Genomic DNA, 27,828 nt, shown 5'->3' on the forward strand with positions numbered 1-27,828 from the left:
GGGGGGGTTTGGGCTGCCCATTCACAGCAGGAGGTACAACCCCACTCCTGTGTCCCAGCTGAGTCCCCTTCCAGCTTCCCGAGCCCATTGTGGAAGTTGTTTCCCCAGCACAGGAACTGAGGTTAAAGCCCCATTTGCAGCTGCACCTACACTCCAGTCCTCTGCTGACCCCTGTTCTCGCTCTCCTGAGCCTCCACCTTGCCCAAAGGGGCAGGCTGAGGCAGAACTGTCTCCAGCACGGACACAGCTAAACTGGGACCGCAGCTCCATCTGCAGGGCTCTGCCAAAGCGGCTCCTCCTCGGGAAGGGCAGTGTCAGCCCAGCAAATACCACACACCTGGTAACCCCCAAAACACCGATGTGAGCACGAGCACAACCCTGCTCCTCAGGGTCCTGAAAGCAAACAAAGCCCCCCTCTGACAGCATCACCTCAGGAATCAAGTCACCATTTGGACACAGTTCCCAAGACCCAGAAAATTCAGTGTATGTCAGATACTGGATTATGCAGGATGCCGAGTGAAGCCTCAGCCTTTGTGGCTGCAGGGAGCAGCTCTGCCTCTGCAGAGCTCATGTGCCCAGGGCTCTGCCAAGTGGCAGCTCGGCCTCCTGCCCTCAGGCAACACAGACACGACCCAGGGTTCCAGCCAGGCTCCTTCAAACCTCCAAAGAGCTTTGCAGTGCTTCTGTACCAAAAGGAGCCCGGGCCAATCTGTGTAAAACACCGAGGAACATGCTGTACTACAGCAGCACATTCCCTCGGATGCGAGTCCCACAGGAACATCCAGCCTCCTGGGAGGAGCAGCAATTTTTCCTTTTATGAAAAGGTCAGCAGCACCATGTGATTTTCCAAGATATATAATGACTATACAATGCAAATACATAGAAATGCAAGTGTTGTAGTGACAAATATAGAATTTAACACTTGTGCTACTGGATTAGACCAATAGTCTGTCTTGCATGGGATTTGTCCTGCTCAGGGCTCAGACAAGGGATTGACTGATGCTTCCAAGAAAAAGCACACTCCCTTCTGCAGTCCAGACACTGTCACTCTCAGAGGGCCACCTAACACCAGCCTGCTGCAGGGAACCAGCCCACCCCCTAAAAAATACAGCATGATGCTGTTTAACATTCCCATCAGCACATGGACTATCCAGCTTTTAAGGTCTCCTGCAGAAGCAGGCTGTGCATAATGCTCTGCTTCATACACAAACACTGCCAACACCCAGAAGAAATCTGAGAACTCATTTCTTTAAATTTAATTTTTAAACAGTCTGAAAAACTGAACTTAAAAAATATCCCTAAATTACTGTTAAAAAAAGTCCACAACCACACAAAATACCACCCCTTTGACTGTACTTTGTGCTCATGGCTCTAGGAGGCCAGAAATCAGCTGCACTGAAATGGTATTTCCAAACCTATGCTCAACTGCACTTTAACTGACCTATTTTTCTTTTCTCCTCCCCTAGATTTCCTCTACTGTGTTTAACCAGGGCAGGTACTGCAGGCCAGAGAAGACTCACAAATTCAAGTAAAAAGTGTATAGGACATGGTTAAACTACTGGGGTGGATAAAGATAGCGTGAGATGTCCAGTGGGTGAAAGGCAAGACTGTGAACAGAGCTGTGAGGAGGGAAAGGTTCCAGCTGGAACCCAAGTGCTGGCTCATCAGAGAGAGCTCAGGTGTCTGTGGGAAAGCAGGGCTGACATTCAGGAGTTAAAAGGATGGAGGAAAGACTCATTTGAGGAGTGAGAGTGTGGAAGAGGGGAAAGGAAGCAGATGTATCAGTGCTCATGTAACACCCTCTGAACCTGCTGCAGCCTTCCAACAGACTCAGTTTGCTGCTGCATGTCCTGCCTGATATCTCAGGCTGTGCAGCCCCAGGTCAGCCTGGACAGAGCCTGGGAGCTCCTCCCTGGCACACACACACACAGCAGGGCCCTGTCTGGACACTCCCACCCCTCCTGAGTGCTCACCTCCATCTGGACTGGCAGACCAGACCCTTTCCTTGGCTTGCTTTCCTTCCTTCCCTGGCTAGCTATGGTGCGGAAGGGAACCTGCACCACTGGAAACAGCAGCAACAGCAGCTTGAATTCAATCCTGCCATTATTTACACTGACATGATGTTGACGGTCCACTTCAGCGACTTCTCTCAGTGCTGTTTCAGGCAGCCCTAGTCTGAGTCACCCTTCCCAAAGAGACAGACCTCAGCTATTCCCATGCCTGTCAAGAGACTAGGTCCTACTCCAAACTCAGCTTGTCAAATTTTGTGCAGGTCATTCCATCTCCTGTTTTTCAACTTCTCCATCTGCAAAACCAAAGTAGTGGCTCTGGCTTTCTCTGTAAAGTGTTGCAATTAAATGCCTCATGTGGTATATTTAGGCATTTCTGTTACTATCAGAGCAATGTGTGGATGCCAGATCTGGCCTGCCAGCATCTCTCAATAGTAGCAGTGAAATTCTTTTAAGGACCCTGATCTGAAGCATTGTCTTTATTAAAATGCTTTGACTGTTTCTGGCAGCATCCACCAAGTGTCAAGGGCTGTAAATTCAGGTGCTGTAACATGTGCACTGATCCTTCAGAGACAATCACTCAGCAGGAGTGGAAAACAAAAGCTGCTTTGCTATTGGAGCATCAGGATCCTGGAACTGAACAGCATTTGAAATGTGCACAAGAGTTATGTCCTGTTATACCTGCATATCCATGTGCCAGTATAAGCCAGGGTTTGGGCTTATCATCATCCCATCTGGTCACATTCCATATAAATGTATCTCAAGGCCAATTTAAAAAAATAAAATTAAATTCTTTCTAGGCCAAATGGATGATTTGGCATGTTGAAAAGTTGTATTTTTAATCTGGAGCTGTGAACTCTTCTGTCTTGGGTCCTGAGATGACTGAGTCACTTTAGCAGAGCAGACTAAAATGTTTCATGCAGTTCCCTGAGGAAGGTGAAACACTTCCACATGCTCAGCTGAACTTCTGCATCTCTGGATGAGGTCTGTGTCAGGAAATGAGGGGTCTATCACTGCAAGGAGAGTCCAACATTGGGGAATGGAGATTCCTTTCACAAGGCAGAAGGGGTTTTCAACAAGCTGTTGAGCTGGGCTCAAGAGCAAAAAAGCATCCTTGAAAGGAGAGTTATGTCTGACACAGTTATCAGCTGCTCTGTTTCTGGATGTGCAGAAACCTAGGCCTGTGGGAAAAAGAAAGATCAGAGCTTTAAGTCTCACTAAGGACAATGTGCCTCTACCTCCACCCTATGAAAGCAGTAATTTTCCAATGGCAATAACCCCACCAGAGCCAGTCACCCCATCAGAATGCTCACCTGTCAGAATTTCTGACTCAAACACTTGCATCAATTGCCAAAGACTATCCTGTCTCAGGATTCCAGAAGGCTGAGATACTACCAGGGAGCCCCTATTTTGTCAGACTGGCTTCAGCTGTGAAGCTACTCTGGACTCACTCAATACATACAGGTGCAGGAACATAGGACACAAAACCCCCAAAAACGTGAAGGCAAAGAAGGACTTACTTGCCACAAAAGTCCTTGTGAATGGCATGGAGAGTGAGCAGTAACTCTGGGTGTGCCTGTAGCCAGTGCTCCACCATATTTGGATGCCGGGGATCAACTTCCAGAAACACACTCCTGAAAAGACACATTTGGGAGTGGAACAGGGGACATGCATTGGGTTGCTAAACCTATAAAAATTAAGATCTTTCTTTCTGTATGACTCTGATCACTGCAGGAAATGGTCAGTAAACACAGTGCAATCCAACAACCCTAAACCAGATCATAGCTGTCCACATAAGACACAGATCCCAGCTGCCTCCTTCAGGGGATAAAGTGTTGATCCTGGGAGGAATTCTCATGGTACTCTGTGAGCGGTTAAAGCCTTGTATCGAGATGTAATGAGCCCTTCTGAAGCCTATCCACGGGTACCACCAGCAGTGTTTCTGAAACCTCCAAAGGTTTAAGGGCAGAAGGCAGCTTTTATGCTGCAGGAACACTGAGCACTGGCAGCCTGAAGTCCCTCTGTGTATAAGCAGTGAAAGACATGAAGTAGAAGTCAGAACACACATTCTTCCACAGTAAATGTCTCCATGAAGCAGTTATGAAAACAACACCAGCATTCATGCCTACACAGAACTGATCAAATAAGCTCATTTAGGGCACCAGGACTAGACCTGGACACTGCAGGGCTATTTCCATCTTTGCCAGGCTTTATGACACTGGCTTATTCCCCACGTCCCCTCCCATGACAAAGCAGAACCACCCCAGCTCACAGGCACAGGGAGTGATGGAGCTGGTTATGGCCTGGGACACAGCAAGAGACACATTTAGCAGGCAAAGGACACAGGCCAAACCATCAAGCGCTCTCCTGAGAACTCTTAAAACATCCCACACTGAATACTCCCTACAAATTCACCAGGCTAACTACAAGCTGGGTGTGGATCTCATTTCTGACCTTAAAAAACTTCCGCTCCTCAATGGGGGCTCCACCTTATTAAACAAGCAAAAAGAGAAGGAAAATAAATCATTTTAACAAACAACCCCACCGGACCAGTCTCTAATGCTGGGAAATTATGAGGAGCATCTTCTGCTCTTGTGGTCATGCAAAGCATGAGGAATGAATTCTGCATGCACTATGCCTCTCAATATTCCCATTCTTCTCAAACAGCGGATTTTCAATGACCTCTCTTATGGTGGCCAAATGTCAGGAATATTCAACAGGATGTGTGAATGCCCTGGCACTTGAACAGTACACTCAGACTTTGGGGTATCAGCACGTTGACCTTCAAAATGTATCCCACATGACAGACAATAGGAACAATCACTTTAGAATATTAATCATGGAGAAATTTAAGAAGCTATCCCTGACTGATCTTCTTTCTCCTGGGATATTCAGCATTGTATACTGGTACAACAAAAAGGTTTCCCCTAATTAAAGGGTGGGAGGGAAGAGGAGATCTACATCCACCCTCAAAGAGATCTCCATTGCTTCTCCTTCCATCAGTTACTCACCTTAGAAAGCTCCCCTGCTTTCTGCACTCTCTTTCTCAGCTACTCTCTCCCATTTTCTTTTTGTTGCTGCTTTGACCTTCAAAGATTCTCACTTCACTAATGACCAGGAAACACCACCAACAACCAAAGAAAGGGTTCATACCACTTTATTAACCATTTTCAAGCTAATTTTGCTTACACATGACATTTTAAAAACTGCTCTTATTAACTGGGGCAATGAGGAGACAATTTGGCAACTATTTTCCCTCTGATTTGTTTTCCTACAGGGAAATACAGAATTTACAGAAATGGATGAATAAAATACATGAAATTCAAAAGGGGTAGTACTTACCCAGAAACTTTCAGAAGAGAAGGAGCCAAAGACAGAATTGTTTTGATGACTCTCATGCCATCATCTCCCCCATCCAGGGCATCAAGGTCCTCATAGCTGGAGTGTAAGAAAAAGACATTTGACAGCAATTCCTGTGGCCCTTGAGAATACATGACCCCACAAAGAAAGGTGCACCTGACACACCTGAAATCCAGTGTTCCTAGAGCAGGTGACAGACAGCACTCACCCCTTCTATGGGAAATATAGGGAGGGAGAAGGCAGCTACCACTGGGCTGAGAAATCCCACATTTAGCGCAACCAGAAAATATCCCCTGAAGTATTTCTGAAAATTAGGAGCCAATTGTAGCTGGGGTCTCATAGTTCCAACACACAGGTCTGTTCTCTCTAAGCTGGCCAGAGTGCAAGGGTGTTGACTGATCCATGCCAAACATCAGCTCAGGCTATAGCTAACCCAGCAGAGCCAGCTGGGATGCAGAAAGCTCAGCTGTCAGAACCAGCTCTGGTACACATCTTGTACAGAGGTGGGGGCAGGACTTTCTCATCACATGCATGACAATGAGTTTTGGATTGGGAACTTGCTAATTTCAAACTGTGTGCTTTTTCCATTTTAATAAATCTTTAAAACACTTCCATGTTGCTTCAGGCCTGCAAGCAGTATCAAAGCCTGTATTATTATATCCCAAATAAACACACCTATATTTTGCATGTGTATATTACATTTGCATATTTTGTGTGCAATTCTGTGTAGTACAAGGAAGCAGACAGAAAACCTTGCTTCAAGGAATAGGAGAGGAAAAATCTCTTTGTCTGATTACCGGAGGATTTCTGCATCCAAGGAAGCCATGTCTTCATGGAAAACATATGGGGGGTTACTGACTATGACATCTATGGGGCCCCAAAGCAGCAGCTGTTTGGCAGAACCTAGAAAAGAAAAAGAATCACAAGCAGCTCTCAACCACAGCATCTTCTCTATAAGCTCAGTGTTGAGACCCTCCCCAGGGAACTGTCTCCAGGCACATGTAAATGTGTTTGGTTCTGCTTTGTGATAATAAAATTTCATCCTATTTCTTTCTGCAACAGCATGCCTTTTTCCCTGTCCCAGGAGTGCAAGAGTGATACAAAGGAAAGCACAGGCAAAGTATCATTTAAGATATAAGAGCCTGCTTAACAAAACATGATAAAAAGCACAGGAGCTTGATGCCCTGGAGTTCATTGCCCACCTGTATCTAAAGCAACAACCAGAACTCAGAGAGCCCACAAAGGCCTAAGTGGGAGCTCAGACTGGCTGTTCAGATGAACATCCTCCCTCTTACAGACCTGCAGCAGGACCTTCAACGAGCTGCAGAGCCAGGGCCCCTCAGCAAAAACAACAATGGGTTGCTCTTCTGCAGAGCTACACTCCTGCTGCTGTCTGACACAGGCCAGCCCTGAATCAGACCTCATGGAACCATGTGAGCATGACACTGTCCTCAGGCAGCCTCTTGGCACAGGGCTTACAGCTCTAAGAGGTAGCAGAGTGTCAAAAGTGTCAGAAAGGTGTGCTAATGAACCCACAGTGCTGCAGCTCCTGGCTCCACAGCTGTTAACTGGATAGGCCCCACCAAATGTTTGTTTTAACTGGTTTCAGCTGGCTCTGGGGAAGAAAAGTATCCTTTCCTGGTTCAACTAACCTAAATTCAGGTGAATAAGGTTGGGCATTTAATCTAAGATAAATATGTGGGCTCCTTCTAACATCAATGGGGAGAAAGACATGTACATGTTTATCTAAAGCCTCTGTGTCAGCACGGAAAGAATTACACTCTTTATATATTTACCTCTCCCCAGCAAAAGTAAAGAGCACCTGGACTCCCAGCTCAGATGCAACCTTGTGATATCTAAACCCAGGAACAATTCACTTTTTGATATAATCATGGACTTCTATCCGCTGATCATCTGCCCTGGAAATCTCTGCAGGGAAAAGCTTCACTGGCTCACTTCTTACTGACCTTTTTCTCTGTTAACTTCAACACTCTTCTGTTGCCTGTATCCCAGAGTGGTCCCTTGGCTGTCTCCCATGCCTCCCTCCACCCATCAAAGACAAAAAGGGGAAAAAGACAAAGGGGATTGTAACAGTGAAAAGAGTTACTGTGTGAAACATCTTGGTGGATGATGTGAATCCTTTCTTGGAGTTGCAGCCTGCAAAATTCCAGATGCAAGAACAGAAAGAAGAAAGATTAGGTGTATTTGTGTTCATGAACAGTACATTCTACAAACAGATCATTAAATATTGCACCTCTTATCTGATACACATATATCCACAACTGCCAAGATCTTCCCAGCATGTTCTCTCCTCCCACCACAGTGGCCTTTACACCCAAGTTCTACTCCCTTTGCTGTGGGTCTGTGGTCCTTCCCTATCAGGACACACAGGCATCAGGAAAGGGAGGGATTCCTGCACTGTGTGCCATGTGCCCAGATGGATCTGGCACCAAGATCGATCCACTAAGGCTCATCTAAGCATTTATTGAACACAGCTGGGATAAGGGAGCTCTGAAAAGCAGGCAAGATCTAAGCTGGGTTCAGTCAAGCAGTAACAGAGCTTATCCTGCTGGCTTCTCTCCCAAGAGCTACAGGGCACCATGCCAGGGACAAGATCACAAAGATGCACTGAAAATATCCATGGAGAAATATGAAGCTCTCTGACATGGCATTTATACTCCCTCATCCACTCTTGAGCCAACAAGCAATGTTAATAAGCAAAACAATTTTCCCCAGAGATAAGAGTTAGTTTATCAAGGAGACAAAGATCTGGCCAGCTTTTATTATATCTATGAAAAATTGCAACAGAATTTGGTTTGACACTGACACATTAGGAGAAGACCTCTGCTCCCCATTCCCTGTAACTGGGCTAGGAGGCAAAGGATAACAGTGAGGTGACCAGTTTGGGAAGGGCTTGTTCCTACTCAGCTCTTCAGACTCACACACAAGCTAAGACTTGCAAGAAGTGAAGAAATGCAGCCCAGTGCAGCCAGCACCAGAAGTAGCCTTCCCAATGCCAGCAGCAGCTTGGGAAAAGAGAGGTATTTGGATCTGTGGACAGAAATCCCAGTTAATGAAAACCTCTTGAGACTCACAGTTGTACTGAACTCCATGAGAAATAGCAACAGGAATTCTTTCTGAGATGGCTCTAATTAATGCCTAGGGCCCAGCAGTTATTGAGAACGTGAGTGCAATCTGGAGCTCATTTGACAAAGCCTGCAGGGATGCAGAAGCATGCTGGGATTCCAGCTCTGGGGTTCCCTGTGGTAGTGATGGTCCAGAACAACCTGACAGAAGAACCAGCTGAGGAAGTGGAGCCACTAGGAAGGACAATGACAACCTGACATATCTCTCTAACTTCAGCACAAGGTGTTTGAGCCAGCAGCTCTGAACATCCATCCTGCCACAGCATAGGTGTCTGAACTGCACAGAATCCAGCAGAACCATTTCCACCAAACTACGACTGCAGGGAAAATGCTGAGGGACACCACTGAGCACATCAAAAGAAAAGTGCTACTTGACTGTGCAAGCATTTCTGGAGGAGCAAGGACAGAAACAAGCATAACAATAATGATTGAGGGATCCAGAGAAAGAAAGGCTCAGGATACACTTGTCCTGAACCTCCTAAGTGACATAAACATTCCTACTTTAGTCCTCAGCTTCCTGAGTTCACGGACAGGGATAAGAGTAGTTACCAAAAAACACTTTGAAAACCCATGATGGGTTTTTGAAAACCCACCACTGCTTTATTTAGGCTGCTGTCTTTGCAAAGCACATTCACAAGGCAAAGAAGCACACTCTGGTAAAGATATGCCTTTTTTTTTTCTGAATTGTTACACACTTTAGGAGTTCAACAACTAAACATTCTCTGGTTTCCACTGCTGATAAACATGAACCACATGTACAAATATTGAGGACTCTTGCAACAATTTACAAAAGAAATGAGTAATATGTGGTATTGTACCTACGTGCATTCTCTCTAGTGAGATCCACGGCAGCCTCCTCTTTATCTATGGCTATGACTCTGCTCTGGAACAGAAAAAAACAACAAATCCCACATAACACCAAGCAGGTGTTGTAACATCAAGATTACCGAGCAGACACGCTCTGCCAAATATGCAAGATCAAAATTGACAAGAGACTGCTCACTCTTGGCTCCTGAAAGGAACAGCTCCTGAGAAATGCATGCAGGGCATAGCTGGGATCATGACTGATGTGTGTAAGGCACTAAGGCGACTGAAGGCTCTCTGTGGCACAGCCAGCAGCCCACCAGAACAGACAACAACAGAGCCATAGTGACTCACCTCACCTGATCCCTCACTGCTCCTGGCAGGGTGAGACTCAACACTGGCTAGTCTGGGCTAGGCACAGACTGCAGGAAGGTCATGTTGTTGGACTTATCCTCCCTAGCACAGACAGGATCCCTCCCAACACTACACAGCCCCTTGGACACAGATTCTGGCATTTTTCTGTTATGCAGACACCTTTTACCCAGTTATTCCACTGCAGTCCTTACACCAGATTCACTGCCTGTATTGACTGCATGTACTTGACTGTGTGTTAAGTATTTGACAGCTCTCCAGCATAATGGTAAGAGACAGGGCTCCACAAGAGAGATTTGTTTGACCTTCAAGTCCACCTTGGGAAAAACCACAGGCAAAGGCCTAACGCTCCATGCTTTGTTAAGCCCAGATGTTGGTAAGCATTTACACAGAGGACACATGCTTGAAGAAAGTGCTTTGCATTTGGAGATGGTGTGATTTGCCACCACTCCTAAGGGGATTCATTTCATGCTGCCAGGCCAGCACCCACACACATGAAGCTCACGCTTAAGGTGAAGAACATAGCTGTGACCATAAATGAAAAGTTGCTGCTGTTTTCTCAGTACCTTAGTGCCAAATTCTGCCTCAAACACTAAGGAGATTACCCAGAGTGTGGCTACCACTAATTCTAATCAGTCAAGGCTCCTTATTTCCCTAGGCACAGCAGTTTGGGCTGGGAAAGAACTGTTATGAGTTACACACTGACACTGCTATTTGAGTTAACAAGCAAGGAAAAGAGCATGAAGCTCTTCTCCTAGCTCAGGAAATCAGAGCCATTATACTCTGAAGTCATGAAGCTCAAATATTAACCTTCTCAGGTCACTGGGAGGAGGAAAACCCCTTCCAGTAGAGGCATCAACCTCTAATTCTTACACAGCAGGGCTCATACTTCTACAAGAGAAGGGGCTGGCCACAGCAATTCTCATTACTGAGAAGGACCTGGCTGGTCTGCAGTTCTGAGGAGAGGCAAATACTTTTCCCTTGATCACATGCAATGAGATCTCGAATTCAATTCTCATTTTCTTGACCAAGAGTATCTCCATAAAGATGTTACACGCCACAAGAATCAGGGTCAAGAAGGGCTTTGGTCACCCAGATCTCAGTCCTCTTCCTGCTCTTTTGACTCTGTTCAGAAGCTGTGGGTTGTAACTAGGGAACAAAAGACCACAAAAGCATGGTTTGAAAGTTGTGGCAGTGAGATTTGTTTGATCCCAAGTACTGACACTGCTATGGTAATCCATTTCCTGTATCATTTAGTCTTCAGTTTCCTAGAGACAAGAACTTTTGATTCACAGCAAGGTGGTTTTTAGAGATGACTGCCCCATAAATTCAACTAATAGTGTGTGTGCCCATGCCTCAGTCCCTCCTGTCCTCAGCCCAGGTTAGTATCTTAAATCAACACCCACCAATGCTTCAAGGTAAGGCGATTATTAGTGAGCTGCAGCAGCTCAAGAATGAGCACATTCACCTCTTTCATTCCGATTGTCTCTGCTATTCCTGCAGACAGATGGGGAGAGGGAGCAATTCCCAAATATCCCTCTATGCACTAGAAACTTACAGAGTCTCTCAGAGACCTGAGCTGCCAAAGTTCCATCAGAGAAGTTTGTGACATCTCAGTGAAGATGAGCAGAGTGGGATTGTCTCCTGACACAGGCATCTATTGCACCAGGAGCACTGAAGGGAGCTCACCTGTGGCAGTTTACAGAGCAGACTCAGAGCAATTGCTCCAGAGCCACAGCCAATTTCCAGGATCACAGGATGAGGAACAGGAACTGGGAAACAGAGGGCTGAATTCTCACATTTCTGAAATTCTTCCTCCACAACTAAAGAGACAAGATCCTAAGAAAACAAACAAACAAAATTACTAAGAGAGCTGTTTTGACTCACACCTTTGCGATCTGAGGACTGAAGTTTAAATTTCTTGACTCTGTACCAAATAAAATGTATTTTTATTGCTAATTTTAAAAGCACAGATGGTAGTAATGGAACTGAGATGCCAGAAGTCACTTCAGCTCCATCTGCCCCACAGGGTGCTTTGATTAGTAACCAAATCCTTAGGATACAATCTCCCACAGATCCTCTGAAACCCTCTAGCACTGTTGGGAAAAAAACCAATAACCAGGTAGCTGGAGCACATTATCTTCTGCAACACCATTTACTCCAAAATTTTTGCTTTCAGAATTTAGAAGCTTTGAAACTCAAGATTTCTATACAATCTCAGTAGGTAGGTGACCAGGAGGTAGTTGCACAGCTCCTAATAGCATCTAAACCAGTAATCCAGCCTGCAGATGAAAAGTCAAGGCAATGAGTTACTAAATGATCCAAATGAGCAGCCCCCTGCATGTATTTCAGATTGTGGACTCCTACTACGTTTTATTGCTATAAAGTCACATGGAAAAGATTTTCATCCATGCTCCTGGATCTGTATGCAGTTCTGCCATTTCTGCCTCCTCCCTCATGTCACTCTTATTTTTTAAATCTCTTTGCCATGTTATATAAAATCCAACACAGCAGGAGAGGTCTCAAAGATTTCTAAGGTCTGTGAAAATGAGATACAAGAGAAAGCATACACGTGCCTCCCTCTGACTGCAGCATGAACTTCCTTTATTATTCACTGGAAAAAACTGTAAGATGGAAACCTTATGAACACCTTGAGTGCATCAGCAGCTCAGCAGATGCTCTCAGCTCCCTCCCATCTTTGTGCTTTCAGGGCACAACAGCACACACAGGCCTTCCTGCCCTCAGTGTTCCCAGCCTGGCTAGGATTCTTCACTTGAGAGGGCTGCTCTTGGATCTCACCTGTAAGTCCAGAAGGTTTAACAAAACGTACAAAAAATAACTGGCATAAGCTGGAATATTTAAAATTAACAAGTCCTGGCAGGCAGAACAGCTTCTATTTTACTTTACAATGGCTTTTATCAGGAGTCTGAACTTGACAGGCTTGTGCATAAGGGCAGAAGCCTTTCCTTGGATCTCTCACCCAAATTGGACTGCAGCATAAGAGATGTCTTGTGCAAAGCTGCAGTATTTCTGACGAGATTCATAGCTGCTGGTCATCCTTCATGACAGGCCACTCCAATGTGCAGTAAGTGGGAAGGGAGATGCAAACAGGTATAAAAATGAAGTCTTCAGTTAGATGAGCTTCGATGAACCATCCCTGGAGCCGGCAAGGTTGGGGACTGATATCTAAATATACTCAGCCAGGGATGAAGAGCTACTTCACAATGCCCTGCCCTGGTCACAGTGTCATTACTGGCAGTGCCCTCGCATGGGAGTTTTGCTAACAGACTCCAAAATCACAAATTCCTCACTGCTGCTCTGGGATTCCTTTCCTTTCATCCTATAATTATGGATGAAAACAGTCTCACAGGCTCCCAACCTGGAGGAAACTATTACAGGACTCAGACAGCATAAGGGAAAAATAAACACCTTAGCTACCCACTTCTGTAAGAAGTGGCTTTGGCCATTCAAACAAGCTCCAGATGAATCAGCCTGAAAACACTCAGGCACTGCAGCCAGAGACTGCAACCACAGCTGCTTTGGCCAAGCAGGTGAGGTGCTGAGGATTCCAAGACCACTGAAGAAAAGGCACACAAAAATTTTTGCTTGGCTATTTAATCACTTCTTTAAATACCAGCCATTTCTGGACACTTAAAACATTTCCTGGAAATCTCCACAGTAAGTCAGAACCATCTGTTCCCAGAGTAGCACAAGTTACTGATTACAAATGTCCAAATGTGGCTTCCATACACTAGAACTATTCTAACCATTTATTAACTTCCTTAAGGTTTATCATTAGTAATTTCAAGCTTGATAGGTTTTAATGGAATGCCTACTTTATACATTCCACAGTGAAAGCATTTTAGTGTGCTTGCCAAAGCTCCCATTTAAACATGACCTATTTCAGGTTTTACCACATAAAATATAAATAAAATGGGATGTTGATATTACTTAGGCTTTGTATCATGCTTTCTGACTGCCTTGCCTCATTGTCTTGGTTATTTCATTCCAACTCTTACTGAGGCAAAGGCTGGTTTTCTCATAATGCACATTTACCATAATAGTACAAAAGTAAAAGAAATAAAAAATAATGGGACAACCTAAAGGAATAACATAATTTCCAGACCTTAGTACTTCACTACAATAAAAGGCTGAATGATTATTTTCAACCTGATTGACAAGCAAAGAAGATTTATTCTAACTGGCAAAGAATCAGGAAAATCCAGCAACCATGACACAGAGTATGTCCAGTCATCCCACTCCCATTGTCACTAGGTTTCAGGAATGATTAGATTATCAAAAATTGTTTTGCAACTGTATTTGTCAGATTCTTCTCAGTATTTTTCATTTCTAGCAAATGATCCAGCCAAAATCTGTGCTTCTCCAATCACACCATCACCTCCAAAATATCACCACTGGAAATTGATAAATTACAGCACTTTGCAGAACACAGCAGAGCCCCTTTCAAATCTCATCTTGGGACATGAAGTATTTCTGGCAAAGTATTAACAGTGTTCATACAAAGACTATAAAACACCCAGCAAGTCAGACATTCCCAGCCTTTGCACAAGAATCCGACTGGAACCACAATCAGGGAGAAGCAACAAAGAGGCCGATGGTGCTAAAAAGAGGTGCCTTGGACTGGCACAGAGAAACTGGGACTGGGACAACAGCAACTGGCCAAAGGCTGGGATCTTTACTAGGTAGGATATCCCATGTCTTCTCAGACTGAATAGATTCAGAGTACAAACGCCTGCTAATATAATGCCAACATTACCAAAAGCCATTTTAACCACCAGTTTGATCACCAGCTTTGAAGGCTGAGATATGAAATTACAAAAATTCCACTGGGAAATAAAAGAAAACACTCCATGACCCAATTCCATATTTGCCCACAGCATGCCAATCACTGGGTAGAATGAACTCTCAATTGTGGGGTTATTAACATTCAAATTATTGCTTACAGTATGAGTCATTATTGTCAGTTACAACCCAATTTACAACAAAAAAAATCTGCTAACCAGTGCTACAGGTACTGGCAGAACTACTTTCATCCTGGAGCCTGGTGTACAGGCATGTGGGTATCAGTGTGATAATTGGGTGAGAATGGGGAAATGGAACATTTTGAAGAATTTTTCTCCTCTAGTCTGTGCAAGAAGCTCCTTCCTGCAGCAAAAGTCAGTTTTGGAAGGAGTGAAAGGACTGAATGGCAAACAGAACCAGAAAAAATGTAAAATCCTCTGGTGACTTCTGCTAGCATTGGCAGCAAGTTGTAAGGAAGGTCCCCTACACAGTTTGGGCAGCCCCACGATGGAGCTGTTGACACCTGCATGCAGGGTCAGACTGTCTGAATACAGACTTCACAGGCACATTTCATCCCATACATAGATGTGCAGAGGTGTTCAAATAGCCAGGAGAAAGAGACAGAAGTCACATGGGAAAGTAGATTCAGTGGCCCCGCTTTTCCTTGAAGCAACTCTTATGTACAGCCATAAACTAAAACACAAGTTTCACGTCAACATGAGGAAAATGTTCTTTACATTGATGGTGACAGAGCACAGGAACAGCTGCCCAGGGAGGGCATGAAGTCTCCCCCTTGGAGATATTCCAGCCTCACCTGGACACATTCCTGTGTCACCTGCTCCAGGTGACCCTGCTTTAGCAGGGGGTTGGACTGGATGATCTGCAGAGGTCCCTATCAACCCCACCTGTTCTGCCATTCTGTGATTACCCTGTGCTTACATGTACAGGGGACACAAATATTTGCTTCTCATGCTACCTAATTTCCAACACTCAAGAGGCTCTCAAGCTTTTGTCTTTTAGCCAAACCACTCACACGCTGTTCTTACCTTGTGACTCCAGGAAATCTTGCTTCACTGCCAGATTCGCCCTAAGTTCACACTATCATTTATTTGGGTTCCATCCCCCCCATCTTCTCTTGGAGTGCAACAATTGTGAAAATTTATTAATACCTCCACCTTCCCCTGAGCCTCTGCCTCACCCTTCCACCCACAAGCGCAGTTCCCCAAGGCCCCCCGGCACCCTCTCTGTTCTCACAGGCTCCTGGTGTCACCTCTGGCCTGTGGCCAGGGCTCTGATTCACTGCATTTCTTGGAACTGCAGCTGCACCAAGCAGTGTGAGGCCAGAGGCTGCCAGTACCCAAACCACAGAGGCTGCAGAGCTGCAGCCCAGGCAGAACCAGCACAGGCTCAGCTGGGTTCCAGCCCTGAGACAGCTGGGAGGAGGCATCAGAGATTCCTGGGCTCAAAGGTGGCTGCAGAGCCAAGCAGAGGGACAGAGCTGAGGGGATCCTCTGCTACAGCCCAGCACCCAGGAATAACCCATCATATGTTTCTGCCATCAACAAGGACAAACTAAATAAAATAAAAGGAAGTGAGGAATGGGAAAGGCAAAGGTGGCAGCCACAAACTCCTACTGCATTCCCTAAAAGCACCCTTTTTCCATGCCCTAGGAAAAGGAAGGAAGACAAGGTTCCAGAGGTAAGAGAGCCAGGGTGGCAGGAGACTAAATTCACAGGGCAGTCAATTGGAGAAGGAAAGCAAAAAAACCCAGAAAACCCCTGGTAACCTTCTCTCTGCTCTCCCACACTTCTTGGGAATATTTTACTTATTTGTGTGCTTTCCAGAAACTTCTGTTCTTAGAATCCACGACTTTTCATAGAACCTGATCTGATATTAACCCAATCACCTCTCCTGCCTTGTTTGCCCACTTGGCTGCCAATCAGCACATGACAAACACTGGGAAGCCAAGCTGGAAACCCAATGCCATGGTAATGGCCCTAGCAGATCCCTGCCACATATCCCACTTCTAAAACCAAGCCACCAATCCACTGCTTCATGGGCAGGCAGGGGTTTTGTCCTGGGCTCTTCTGCCTGGTGCCATAGTAGGAAAGAGAAAAATCACAGAATATTCTGAGCTGGAAGGGACCCACATGGATCACTGAGTCCAGCTCTTAAGCAAATGGCCCATGTGGGGATCAAAACCATGGAACTCCCACTATAAACATATGGGAATCTGAGTAACTCCAGAAGAGCCACAGATCCTGAAAGGGTGGCTTTAGGCATTAGCAATGACAGACAAGCATGTCAAAGCATACATAATAATGAGGAAGGGGTTTGGCTTTGATCACACAGCAGCATCTCCTGATGTCAGGGCACATGCCACGTGCTGCTTCATCTGTTGGAGCAGAGGCTGTGACAGCACCAGAAATTACTTTACCAACAACCCATATGTGCTTGTGCCCAAGAGAAATTACCACAGCTGTCACATCTAAATTTAGCCATGCCCGAAGGGCAAGAGTGGATCCAAGTTGCTGTACACTGGCCATACCTCAGGTGTCCAGCACAGAGCTCTAGCCAGACACACCTCTCCAGAAGAAAGGTATTTTCTTTCTGCAGATACAGGTATTGACCCCTGCAGACACAGCATCTGGACAGATGCACTAGTCTAGCTTTCTAATCCCTAGCTCTAGTTACTTGGATGTTTGAGAATAATTCAGGGGAGGAAAGGGATTTTTTCCCCCCTCATGTGGGAATCTCCTTGAGTCCCATCTGTCACAGCCATTTTAGTGCTTGTTTTTCTCCGGCTCTAGTCCTACATCCTGCTTTCACTGCAGATGAGCTACAGGATTCAGAAGAAACACATGGAAACAGGAGGCTCATTCAATCACAACAGGGAGATTAAAACCCCCCAAAAATACAGGCATTAACAACAGAGAGATCTGTGAGAACATACTAGAAAAGTCTATATAAGTTAACCTGGGGAACAAGCTTGTACATGATTTAAAAGAACAGCTGCTGCTTTCCCTGCCTTCAGCAAAAATTTTAGCTTTAAATTTCCATTTTTTAGTCTCTCCTGAAAATCAGCAGCTTGGAAGTAACTTCTGTGCACTAGCAGAGTCTTGTTTTCTTGCATAGGAAGCCAGCAGAAACTACCACTACAGTTCATCTTGGCCAGTCAGCCAGGAACGAACCTGTTTCTTCCATCATTTCCTTTTGAACAACAAGAAATCTGTCCGGGGAAAACATTCTGTCCTGATTTTCAAGTGGCCAGCAATAGACTCTTGCTACGCTGTTTCAGCATTTAATTACACTCTCTGTTGAGATGTGCACCTTTTCTTCTAGCCTGCATTTATAGTGCTTATTATACACTTGTCTGTAAAACCAGAGACTTCAGTTTTCAAATTTCTGCTGTCTGTGCCAGATAATTTACCCCTAAGCTTGTCTTTGATGAGCTAGACAGTCTTCAACAACAAGGCAGAATTTTTCAACCTATTAATCCACATACTGTTTTTTCTCCAAATCTAATTTTCCACTTCTTCCTCAAGCAGTCAGTAACGTAACTGGACATAATAGTTCTGCAGCTATTCCATTACTGCAATACTCATTATTTAATGCTGCTACATGCACGTGGCACTCCCCTATCCCACATGCAAGGATCCCATCAACCCCCTGGGCAGCAAAAAGTGGGTGCTCCTGTCAGCCAATATCCTATAGATACTCGTGATCCCAAATCTTTCTCCAAGCCCTTCTGGCAGCACAAGTGTCTCAGCCACAAGGCTGCTTTATTTGCCTCTCTCTATATGATCCTATTAAACACTTGTGCCTTAGCACAAAGGGAAATTCCAATTGCTCTAGAGCAACAATAGGCTCCCTTTGTAATTTCCATTCCCCAGCCTCTCTGCCACATCCTATCTGCAGAAAATATTGTTCTCCAACACACTGATGAACTATTGCCTATCACATGGGCAAAATCTGATCTGTGAGGACACAACAGCAACACTCCATCCTTAGCACATTTGCTTACAGCTCTATTTTGACAGACAGCAGATAATTTTTGATTTATTAAATAATGCTCTACTGCATTTATGTTTAAGATACCTTATACAAGTCTACACATATTTCAAGAAAGGACCTTAAGCTATGTCAAGACAGACTATTAGCCTTCTCATTTCCCAAACTGGGAGACCCATTACACAGAAAGGGGAAGCAGCTTTCCCTTGAAGAGGCAACTGCTCAGAGGCAAAACTGTGAAAAAAACCCAATCTCCTGACTCTTCATTAATGGCTGTAGTCACTAGACAGTGTAACCTTTAGACCATTCCAAGAAGTATCCATCTGTGGAAAAGAAATTAGGGAAATGAAAGCACATCTCTGCATCAAAGTGTTCCTTTCAGCACTGATTGAAACAAAGTACGTCACTGCTTTGACACAAAACTCTGGAGAAAGAAAGGGCCCACCTTGCAATCCGTTTATTTGCATATACAGGTCTGGAAGGGAAAATTCTCCCTTCTCTGCGCACTGGACCTTCTTGAAAGGTTAATGATTATGTTTGTCTAGAAGTTAAACTTCATGAAAGGCTTCTCTGAGCCAATCTTTGACTCAAGTGCTTTCACAGAACACCCCACACAATGAATGCCATTCCACAGGCAGCTGCAAGTAAATAGCATTGACTTCAGGTTTCAAGCATGTTATCATGGGAAAGAAACAAACTATTTTTGGAAACAAGCAAAAGAGCTTAAAAATCAAAAAAGGTGGAAAAAGAATAGACAGAAACATAACTAAGAATTACAAATCCTGTAATGAATTATTTAATTGTTACACAGTAAAAATTAAAGGTTTTCCTTTATGCGTAAATGAGCAGGCAGCACTGGAAGCAAAGAATACACTTTTCCCACCTACAATACAAGATTTGCTGTCACATGATGCCAGGGAGGTTAGACACAGACAGACTCCAAAGAGGATTAAACAAATCAGTGAGGGACAGATCCATTAGCAATTATGAAGCAGGATGGACCCAAATCCAGCTTTGGCTAAGAACAGTCCTTAACTGCTGTCAAGAGAAGAAGGGACACTTCCACACCCACCTTTACTCTTTGTCATTTTGTTCCCACCATCTGCTATAGAAGCCCGGATCAATACCTGCGAGGCACAAAGATGGCCATTTTTGTTTCCACTGAACAATTAACCTTCTCAGAACCACCAGAAATGCCGGGATAACGGACGGGGAATTGAACCGTCAGGAACGCAGCGCGCGTGAGCCTGGAGCGCCCTCTGGGGGTAGCAGCGGGTGTGCCGCGCATCCCACACCCCTCCCTCGGAGGACGCCTGGACCGAGCCAAAACTGTCCCTAAGGAAAGCCATGGTGAGCCCAGAGAGCCTGCAGTCACCTGGACACAAAAGGAATAACATATCCATGGCTGGCTGAATTCTCCTCCTCTTTGTCCTATTTCTCCCAAAGCAAGGCCTTCTCAAATGTTAAACTTTTTAAAGTAAAAAAAAATAATAAATACTTGCCTTGGGAAAAAGTCTTTTTCTTCCATTAATAGTGAGGGAGAGATAGGGATGCCTTGACATTACAATAATCACCTAACAAAGATAATTCATTGTGCACATCCCATAACTTTGGTCCAAATGTTCCCCAGTGCAGAAACCTGGCTCTGGTGCCACAGGAGGAAAGCTGGGAGGATGCCGAGTTCCAAAGGCCTTCACAAACCCACCCAGCACTCACAATAGCCAGTCCAAAGCTTTTCTCAGCAGGCCAGAGCTTGAACAGGACCTGCTCTTTCCCTGCTTTTGGCTGCCTGTCCCCTCCCCAGGCAGATTCCCATGGAACAGAAGAACAAAGCCACATGCGCTGTAAAATATTCCCGGAGGGAGAGAACAGGAGAGGGCTCAGCTACCAGAGAGAACTAAATAGATGACATGGGGGCAAATTTCACACAGGACAGAATTAAGCAGACAAGGGAGCTTCTCTCTCTGCGTGTGTCTCTGTCCCCAAGCCTGAAACAATACCCATGGTTTAGGTCCTGCTGTGTTTAATTTCATGCCATTACCAAGGCGCTGGGAGCAAGAGTCATAAATAACCCTTCTGTTGTAGCCAGAGAACAACATGTGTGCCATCAACATGGCTCCCCTTCTTCTCTGACTCGAGTCAACACACAGGAGCACCTGCAGAAGCTACACACAGAAAATCACGAAGAAAATTTTGAAGCTTCCTGTGTATCTGCACTAACGAGTCAGTTTATGTAGTCACATTTTCTCAGCCAAAAACAAGATGTGTGGCTTGTGTGTGCAGTCACAGATAAACTTGAGCCTGGGATAACAATGATTCCTAAAGGACATTATTAAAAGGATTATTTACAGAAATTATCCAGTGAAAAGTTTCAGCACTACTGGTTTTAATAACACTGCAGACAAAGTCTAAACAAAAGGAAAGCAACAGATTCAATGAACTTTAACATTTCTGAAAGCACGTACTTCCACTGCAGTTTTCAAGTCCAGTGAAGGATTAAAAAAATTACTGATGAAACAAGACATAGACAAAGCCCAATCCAAACACATCACACAAAGTCAGTGATTAGCAACCTTTCCTTCCAGCAGAAGGAAAGGATCTGGATATGACTATGCACAAGTTAGACACAACTCCTGAAAGCAGCACCAGTCCTGCAAGGGGCTGCTGAATAGCTGGATTTTTTCCCCATGGCTCTCCTGTCACAGGAACCTCCCCAGCACATCACAAGCAAACTCACCATTGCCCACAGAGCTCCATTCCTGAATCATTATCATAAACTTCTGGTCTTCTGTAATAAATGTGTTGAAAATGTGCCTTCATAGTAATTTAAGCAAGACAACAAAGTTTTGCCAGAGACAAGGTTTGGGTTAAGCTGTTTACACTCCATTTTTGCACTGGGGTATGTTAAGTGGTTTCAAACACAGCACTGCACTCCAGTTTGGGCCAGCAGAGATGCTTTTACCAAAATCAGGCATGTGGGCTCAATTAACAACATTCTCAAGCATTGGCCAGCCCAGCTTCCAGTCCACACAATAGGCTTTTGTTTTGAGCCTGGCACTGCATGGGGACAACCAGAGCATAGCTCCAGAGAAAGCCTCACCAGCAGATACTTTGACTTGCAGAAGATAGAAGCTCTCCCTGACTGCAATACTCCCATTGCATCCATGAACTAACTTGAATTTGAAGGTTGGAAATACTTTTTTGAATCATCCAGAGCAGAAATACTGTTGACAATAATAAAATTAACCATCACTGGCTCCAACTGGCAAAATTATTCCTTGGAGCTCCATCTCCAAACTCAATCACCACAGAATGATCAATCCAGACCAGGCAGAGAGTGCCCAACTTTGCTGGACACAAGTGTCAGCACGATGACTTAGGGCCCAGCAGATTCTCCATGGGGTGCTGCTGATGACCCACACCAAACCAAGAATCTGGTTCTAAATATTCTTTCCCCTCTCTGACTTAAGAGGATGTCTGTGCTGTAGATGTGCTGATTCCCACTAAATGCTCTGGAACCCCCTCATGAATTCCAGTAGCACCCTTCTCCTGAAAGGGCACGACAGAAGCACAGGTTGTCTTTGTCCTTAAATTTTTGTTTAACTTTTGCACATTACAACAGGCAAACAATTGAAGAAATGACTACTAGACTGAAAAAAGCTTAAGCTTCTGGGACTCATAAATGGACAAGGTAAGAAGACCACTTCATTTCCAAAAGCTAACACAGGTTCCAAACGAGAACAAATTCTCAGAAGGTAAAAACCCCAAACCAATCTAAAATAAACAAAAAAACGCACCTTGCAAATCCTAAGCCCTCCTGAGGATTAGTAAACAAAAATTTTCCTTGCTAGGATGGCCCATGTGCTGAAAGTGAAAGCTAGGCTACTGTCAGGGCAAGTGTCACCATGTAGATCTTAAGCTCTTCCATAGCAGTAGGAATGTTGGGGAACACATAGTTTTAACTTGGTCATATATGGCTGTCCTTTGCATTCTTATGACTGACAGTCATGCTTAATTCCAGCCCAGGTCAGAACTTACCTTTCAGATTCCTGTATTTGTCCAGAAACCACCACGGAGCCATGAGACAGATGGTAGGTGCCACTTCCTACCAGCCACCACATGGACACTCAAGCTCTCTGGATTCCATTACTGTTTTCCTACTACTGCAGGGCTCTGCTGGCAACCACTGGATATTGTTTAGATTCCTGTATGCACTAAACCACTGGGATATAGCAGTAGATGTTTTGAACTTCTCAGGAGTCCTTACTATTGCACAACTAAGGAAAGCAAAGCCACATCCTTAAATCAATGGCAATTGATTTCTGTGTAATTATGGGATACATCAGCTTGCAACATCCCTCCCTCTGAGGCAGGAGGCAAAGGTTACCAGCATCAGGTCCAGATCACAAGCTTTGAATCATTATAAAAGAAGTGGAGCGATCTGATTTCCCCATCACTGCAGCCTCACAACATACAGGAAGCCTCCACAACAATGCCCTGATTGTATTGTGTCATGTAACTCACACATCCAAACCTGCCCCTGCCACATTCCCCACATTCATACCTCTGTTTCAGGCCGTGGAATAAATACTGGGGGTCTCATCTTCAAGGTCAGGTCCTGGAAATCCCACTCTCCAAGCACGTACTGCACCGGCATCCTGCAGCAGGCAAAAGGAGTTGTGAGCGCTTTGGGACTGTGCTGGGCGACCAGAGGCGCTCTTGTGCTGTGCTCACTGCTAAGCACAACCCCTGCTGAGGGCCAGCAATTGCATCAGCAATGTGCATGTGCACGCTGAGGGAGATCCCTCGGCACAGCCCAGCTTGTTATCAAGAACTGGAATCGGGAACTACAGGTCAGTCAGCCCCACCTCGATGCTGGGGAAAGTGATGGAACAAAGAGTCCTCGAGGCTGTGTCCAAACATGCCAAGTGCAGGAAGGTGATTGGGAGTATTCAGCACAGATTTACAATGGGGAAATCATTCCTGAGTGAGCTGATAGTCACCCATGACACAATGACCAGTTTGGTGCATCAAAACCACGTCTTGATTTTCCCTAGGGTTCTGACACTGTCTCCCATAATATCCTCATACACAAGCTGATGCAGTACAGACTGGATAAATGGGCCGGAAACCGACTGAACTGTCACACTTGGAAGGCTTATTTCAGCAGCACAAGGCCCAACTGAAGGCTGATTCCTAGTGGAGTACCCCAGGATCAATGTCCTGTAACGCCTTAATGGTCTGGGTTAAGGGACAGAGCACCCCTGGCATGCCTGCAGTGACAGAGAATTAACTGAGAGGAGAAATTAACAGACAGGATGGGTGTGCAACTTTTCAGAGAGACCTCTGGAGAAATGGGCTGACAGGAATCTCATAAAATTCAGAAAGGTGCAATACAAAATCATATAAACTGGGAAGGAATAACCCCATTCATCAGTACAGGCTGGGGCCTGACCAATTGGACAGTGGCCTTGCAGGTGGACAAGTAGTGCCTCTCACTCAAATCACCATAAGAGATCACCAGAGTACAGTTACTTGACATCTGAGCTGCCTTCCCTCTGCTGCCATTCTCCTGGCTGCTTTAAGGCTAAAGGAAAGCCCTCCAAAGGAACAGGTACAAGAGGATTGCTCCTACCTTTGTAGCCGCTTGTGGCTCAGCTGCTGGATTTGCTCCTGCTGCAGTGCTGTGAGTGGAGTGTGGAGGCTTTTGGAATCCAGGCTCTGAAACTGAAGACAAAGTGACTTCAAAACCTGCCCACCTCTGCCACCCTGCCAAGGGCATCCTCCAGGGTGACACAGGATGCTAACAATTGCCTGGGACTGCTGGAAACCAGATGGAGAGCGATCAGAAGAACCCATCTGCGTGTTTAGAAACAAACCTTTACTACTGTTCTTCTGCTACTTTTGGGGATTCACAAGAATAATTAAAATTAAGAATAATTTCATCAGGCAAGTCAGGGTGGATGTTTATGTTACACTTCAGTGTCTGCAAAAGAGAGCATTTAAGAGACACTTGAGTGTTCTACTGGCAATAATAAACTATCCCTCACCCTCTCTGCCATCTAAGGGAGGATAAGTTGTTCTACTCCCCCTAAAAGAGATAGAAAGGAAAGAGATCCAATCAAAATGAAAAAGTGAGAAGCACACAGAGACCTTATTCTTTTCCTGTTACTTAACTGTTTTTGCTCCCAGGACAAACGACACGATATATTGACTGGATTCTCGTGCTTCAGGGATCCCATTTGTCTCGAACACCTTCTGCCAATAGTTGACCGTATCAGTGGCAGTCATGAGCCCAGGTGCTGCACCGCAGCTCTGCCTCAGAAACAACTGCTTTGGACTGAGGACAGCACCTTTACTGAAGGGAGTCCTTCGCCCTGGCACATGCTGAGGTGGGAGACTCAGCAACCTCCTGAGCAGTGGATGGGTGAGGCATCTCATTGTGCCAAAGTTTCTGGCTTCCACAAGTGTTCCTCGTTGCCACCTACTGATCTCTCAGTGCTGAGATTCATCTGGTGCTACCACAAGTCACTGGCTAAGCACCAGCTGACCACAGTCAGTGGGTTCTCCACAGGGCAGCATTTGCAGCTCTTCTAGGCAAGAAAACAAGGCAAGAGAAGAGTGTGAATTCCTCAGGCTACTAATTAACAGGTTCCTCTGTGACAGAATGCAGACTGCTTGCCCTAATCCCAGCCCACAAGCACAAAACAAATTACTCACACTGTACCAGTAACAAAGTACTACCCCCCAAAAAGATTCATGCCAACCAGCTAAGCCACTGCAACCCACTTCTTCCCAGAGCAGCCCAGCTCCAGAGGTCAGAGGCCAATCCGTGCCCATGGCAGGGCAGAAGCAAGCTGCCCACACACAGGCACAGCTCTCCTGCCTGTCCTTGGTCCCAGAAAGCCACTGACACATCAACCTTCAGCTCCAGCCCTTGGCCCTCCACCCCACAGGTGGGTCACCCTGGTTTCCCTGTAGACAGACCTTCAGTCCCTCCTAGATTATTTGTTTTATTCCTCTCTCTGTTCATAATCCACAAGGAGGTTGGCAGGGATGCTCACAGAAGACCTGGACCTCATGGATCAAGGATCTTTCACACTGCCACCATCTCCAGAGGGCAAACAAGGGGACACAGAGGCAGAGCTGAACTGCTAAGAGCAGAGGAAGGAGAAAACCTCACAACTTATTAGAGGGAAGAGAAACACTTGAAAGATGGAAAGGCCAGAAAGGGCAAGCCCTGCTAGAGGGAAGTCGGTCTCTTAAAGGAGAGAAGAGCAGAGCCAGACAGAGGGAATAAAAACAAACAAGATGACTGCAGGAGACAAAGGAAATGAAACTTTACAAAACAGCTGCTGCATATCACACTTGGAACTCTGCGAGACAAACAGAACAACAACCACATTTTCCTGCTGTGACCCATGAAGAATGAGGGCCCCTCTCCTTTCTGACTCACAGTCCCTGGAGCAACTATGGGTTTCCCTGAGCACTCCTTGCCATTTTTCTATTGATGGATGGTTTTCAACACTGTCTCAGAGAGGCCACAACCTCCTCTACTCCAATTTCTCCAAAAAATCACCCCACAACCTAAATATCTCTCCTGAGGAGCTGGCAGCTGCCCCCTAGGAATGCTCCTGCAGGGAGAGCTGGGGAGACTGACTTGGCTCCAGCCTGGCAGATGCTGGCACCACAGTCCTGCTCCTGCTGCACAGGGAAATCCTGGAACAGTCAGGCCTCACAGCCCACGACTGGAGGGCACAAACACAGCCCTCCAGCCCTTCCACAGGGAAGCAGCAGAAGGAATACCCTGCAGCAAAGATCTCTAGATTGTCTTACCTGCTACCTCCTGGCAAAGGGCTGGATGCTCTAAGAGCTCAAAGATCCCCTTTTTACCATCTGCATTACTCTCAGCAGAGAGACAAACAGCTCCCATGAAAACTTGCCTTTTATGTAAAGCCTGTCAGCTACAGTATTTATTTGGGAAGCTTCCCACTCCATGGCCCTGTTCACTGCTACAAGAGAAACACTGAAAGAATAAAATGTTAACAACCATTAGCATTTTAAGGGAGGCAGAGAAGACTACAATTGGTTGAATTGACTTTAATTGGTTGAAACAATTTGCACAGAATCACTGGGGTTAGAAAGGACCTTTGGAGATCATCCAATGCAATTTCCCAATCAAGGAAGGTGATACAGGAACATGGCCATGTGGGTTATCGTATCTACAGAGAGGGAGACCCCTTGAGCCCCCTGAGCAGTCTATTCCAGCACCCTGACACCCTCAGTGTAAAGTTCTTTCTAATGTTGAGGTGAAACTTCTTGTGTTTTACTTCATGGCCATTACCCCTCATCTTGCTGCTGACATCACTTTCTTGACAACCTCCTTTAAGATATTTATACACATTCATGAGATCCCCTCTCAGGTTTTTCTGGACTAAACAGGCCCAACTCCTGCAGTCTCTCCTCATAAATCACATAATCCAGACCCCTCATCACCTTTGTTGCCTCTGCTGGACCCTCTCCAGTGGCTCCTTGTCTTGTCTCTTTTAAGAAAGCACACCAGCTACTGATGTGAAGTCCCTGCATTCTACTTGGTATAAAGTCTGCACACAGGTAGGAAGCAGATTTCCTTTCCCCTCTGGAGTTCCTCTTGAGTGGTTTGGCCCTTTCAGCCCCATCTCCCACTCCCTGTAGCCTCACACGTGCACAGGTGGCTGTGGAAAGGCCCTGCCCCACTCACAGGTTTGATCAAGGGCTGCAGCTCGCACCGTCCAAGTCCTGTTCCAGCTGCTGTCAGCGTCCGGCCGAGCCAGCGCCGCACGGGGAGGGCAGCCAGGAGCCGTATGAGCAGCGCCGGGACCGGAGCCGGCTCCCCTTCCAGTCTCCCAGCTTTCCCCCCACATTTAACACCGTGAGCACGCCCGGGGGATCCCTTCGCCTGAGGGGCGAGAGTGGGCCCGGGGCTGCTCTGAGGCGAGCGCGCGCACAGCGACGCCTCACCTCATGGCTCCCGGCGCGGCCGGGGTCACAGCCTGCTCCCTCGGGGCCGGGAGCCCGACCGGCTCCAGTGGGGCTGGGGGCACAGCTGGCTGCCTCAGGAACCGGAACCGGGACCGGGGCCAGGGGAAGTCGCCTCCCGTCCCGCCATAGGGCCGTGAAGGAGCAGCCGCGCGCGGAGCCGCTCCCGAGCGCGCCGCCGGCCCGCCGCCGCCGCGCGCATGAGTGACAACCGCACCAACCAATCGTGAGCCGAGCCCCACGAGCGCCGACCAATGGCCTGGAGCAGCGTGCGGGGGGGCGGGACCAGCGGCGGTGCGCGCGGA

The 27,828-nt window shown here is 46.1% G+C and overlaps 1 protein-coding gene across 3 annotated transcripts; it reads right to left on the minus strand.

Moving 5' to 3' along the window:
- Positions 1–863: 863 nt before the first annotated feature.
- HEMK1 (HemK methyltransferase 1, mitochondrial release factors N(5)-glutamine) lies at positions 864–27,675 on the minus strand. 3 transcript variants are annotated; one of them, XM_005522186.3, is made up of 11 exons: positions 27,506–27,675; positions 24,683–25,098; positions 24,141–24,232; positions 23,070–23,163; positions 11,381–11,530; positions 9,334–9,398; positions 7,477–7,526; positions 6,167–6,272; positions 5,352–5,447; positions 3,530–3,643; positions 864–3,190 (listed from the first exon to the last, which is right to left on the minus strand). In XM_005522186.3, the coding sequence occupies exons 2-11, from the start codon at positions 24,944–24,946 to the stop codon at positions 3,154–3,156; spliced, it is 1,068 nt and encodes a 355-aa protein (XP_005522243.1). In that variant the 5' UTR covers positions 24,947–25,098; positions 27,506–27,675; the 3' UTR covers positions 864–3,153. The 3 variants fall into 3 exon arrangements, 2 of the variants coding, with proteins under 2 accessions (XP_005522243.1, XP_087917973.1); XM_088061847.1 differs by having other exon boundaries at positions 27,246–27,675; XR_015773665.1 differs by lacking the exons at positions 864–3,190; positions 3,530–3,643; positions 5,352–5,447 and having other exon boundaries at positions 6,217–6,272; positions 6,669–7,526.
- Positions 27,676–27,828: the final 153 nt, after the last annotated feature.

This window comes from Pseudopodoces humilis, chromosome 13 (assembly GCF_049639895.1).
Source record: "Pseudopodoces humilis isolate 2021_Gansu_Grassland_sample_001 chromosome 13, ASM4963989v1, whole genome shotgun sequence".
Classification (NCBI taxonomy): Eukaryota; Metazoa; Chordata; class Aves; order Passeriformes; family Paridae; genus Pseudopodoces; species Pseudopodoces humilis.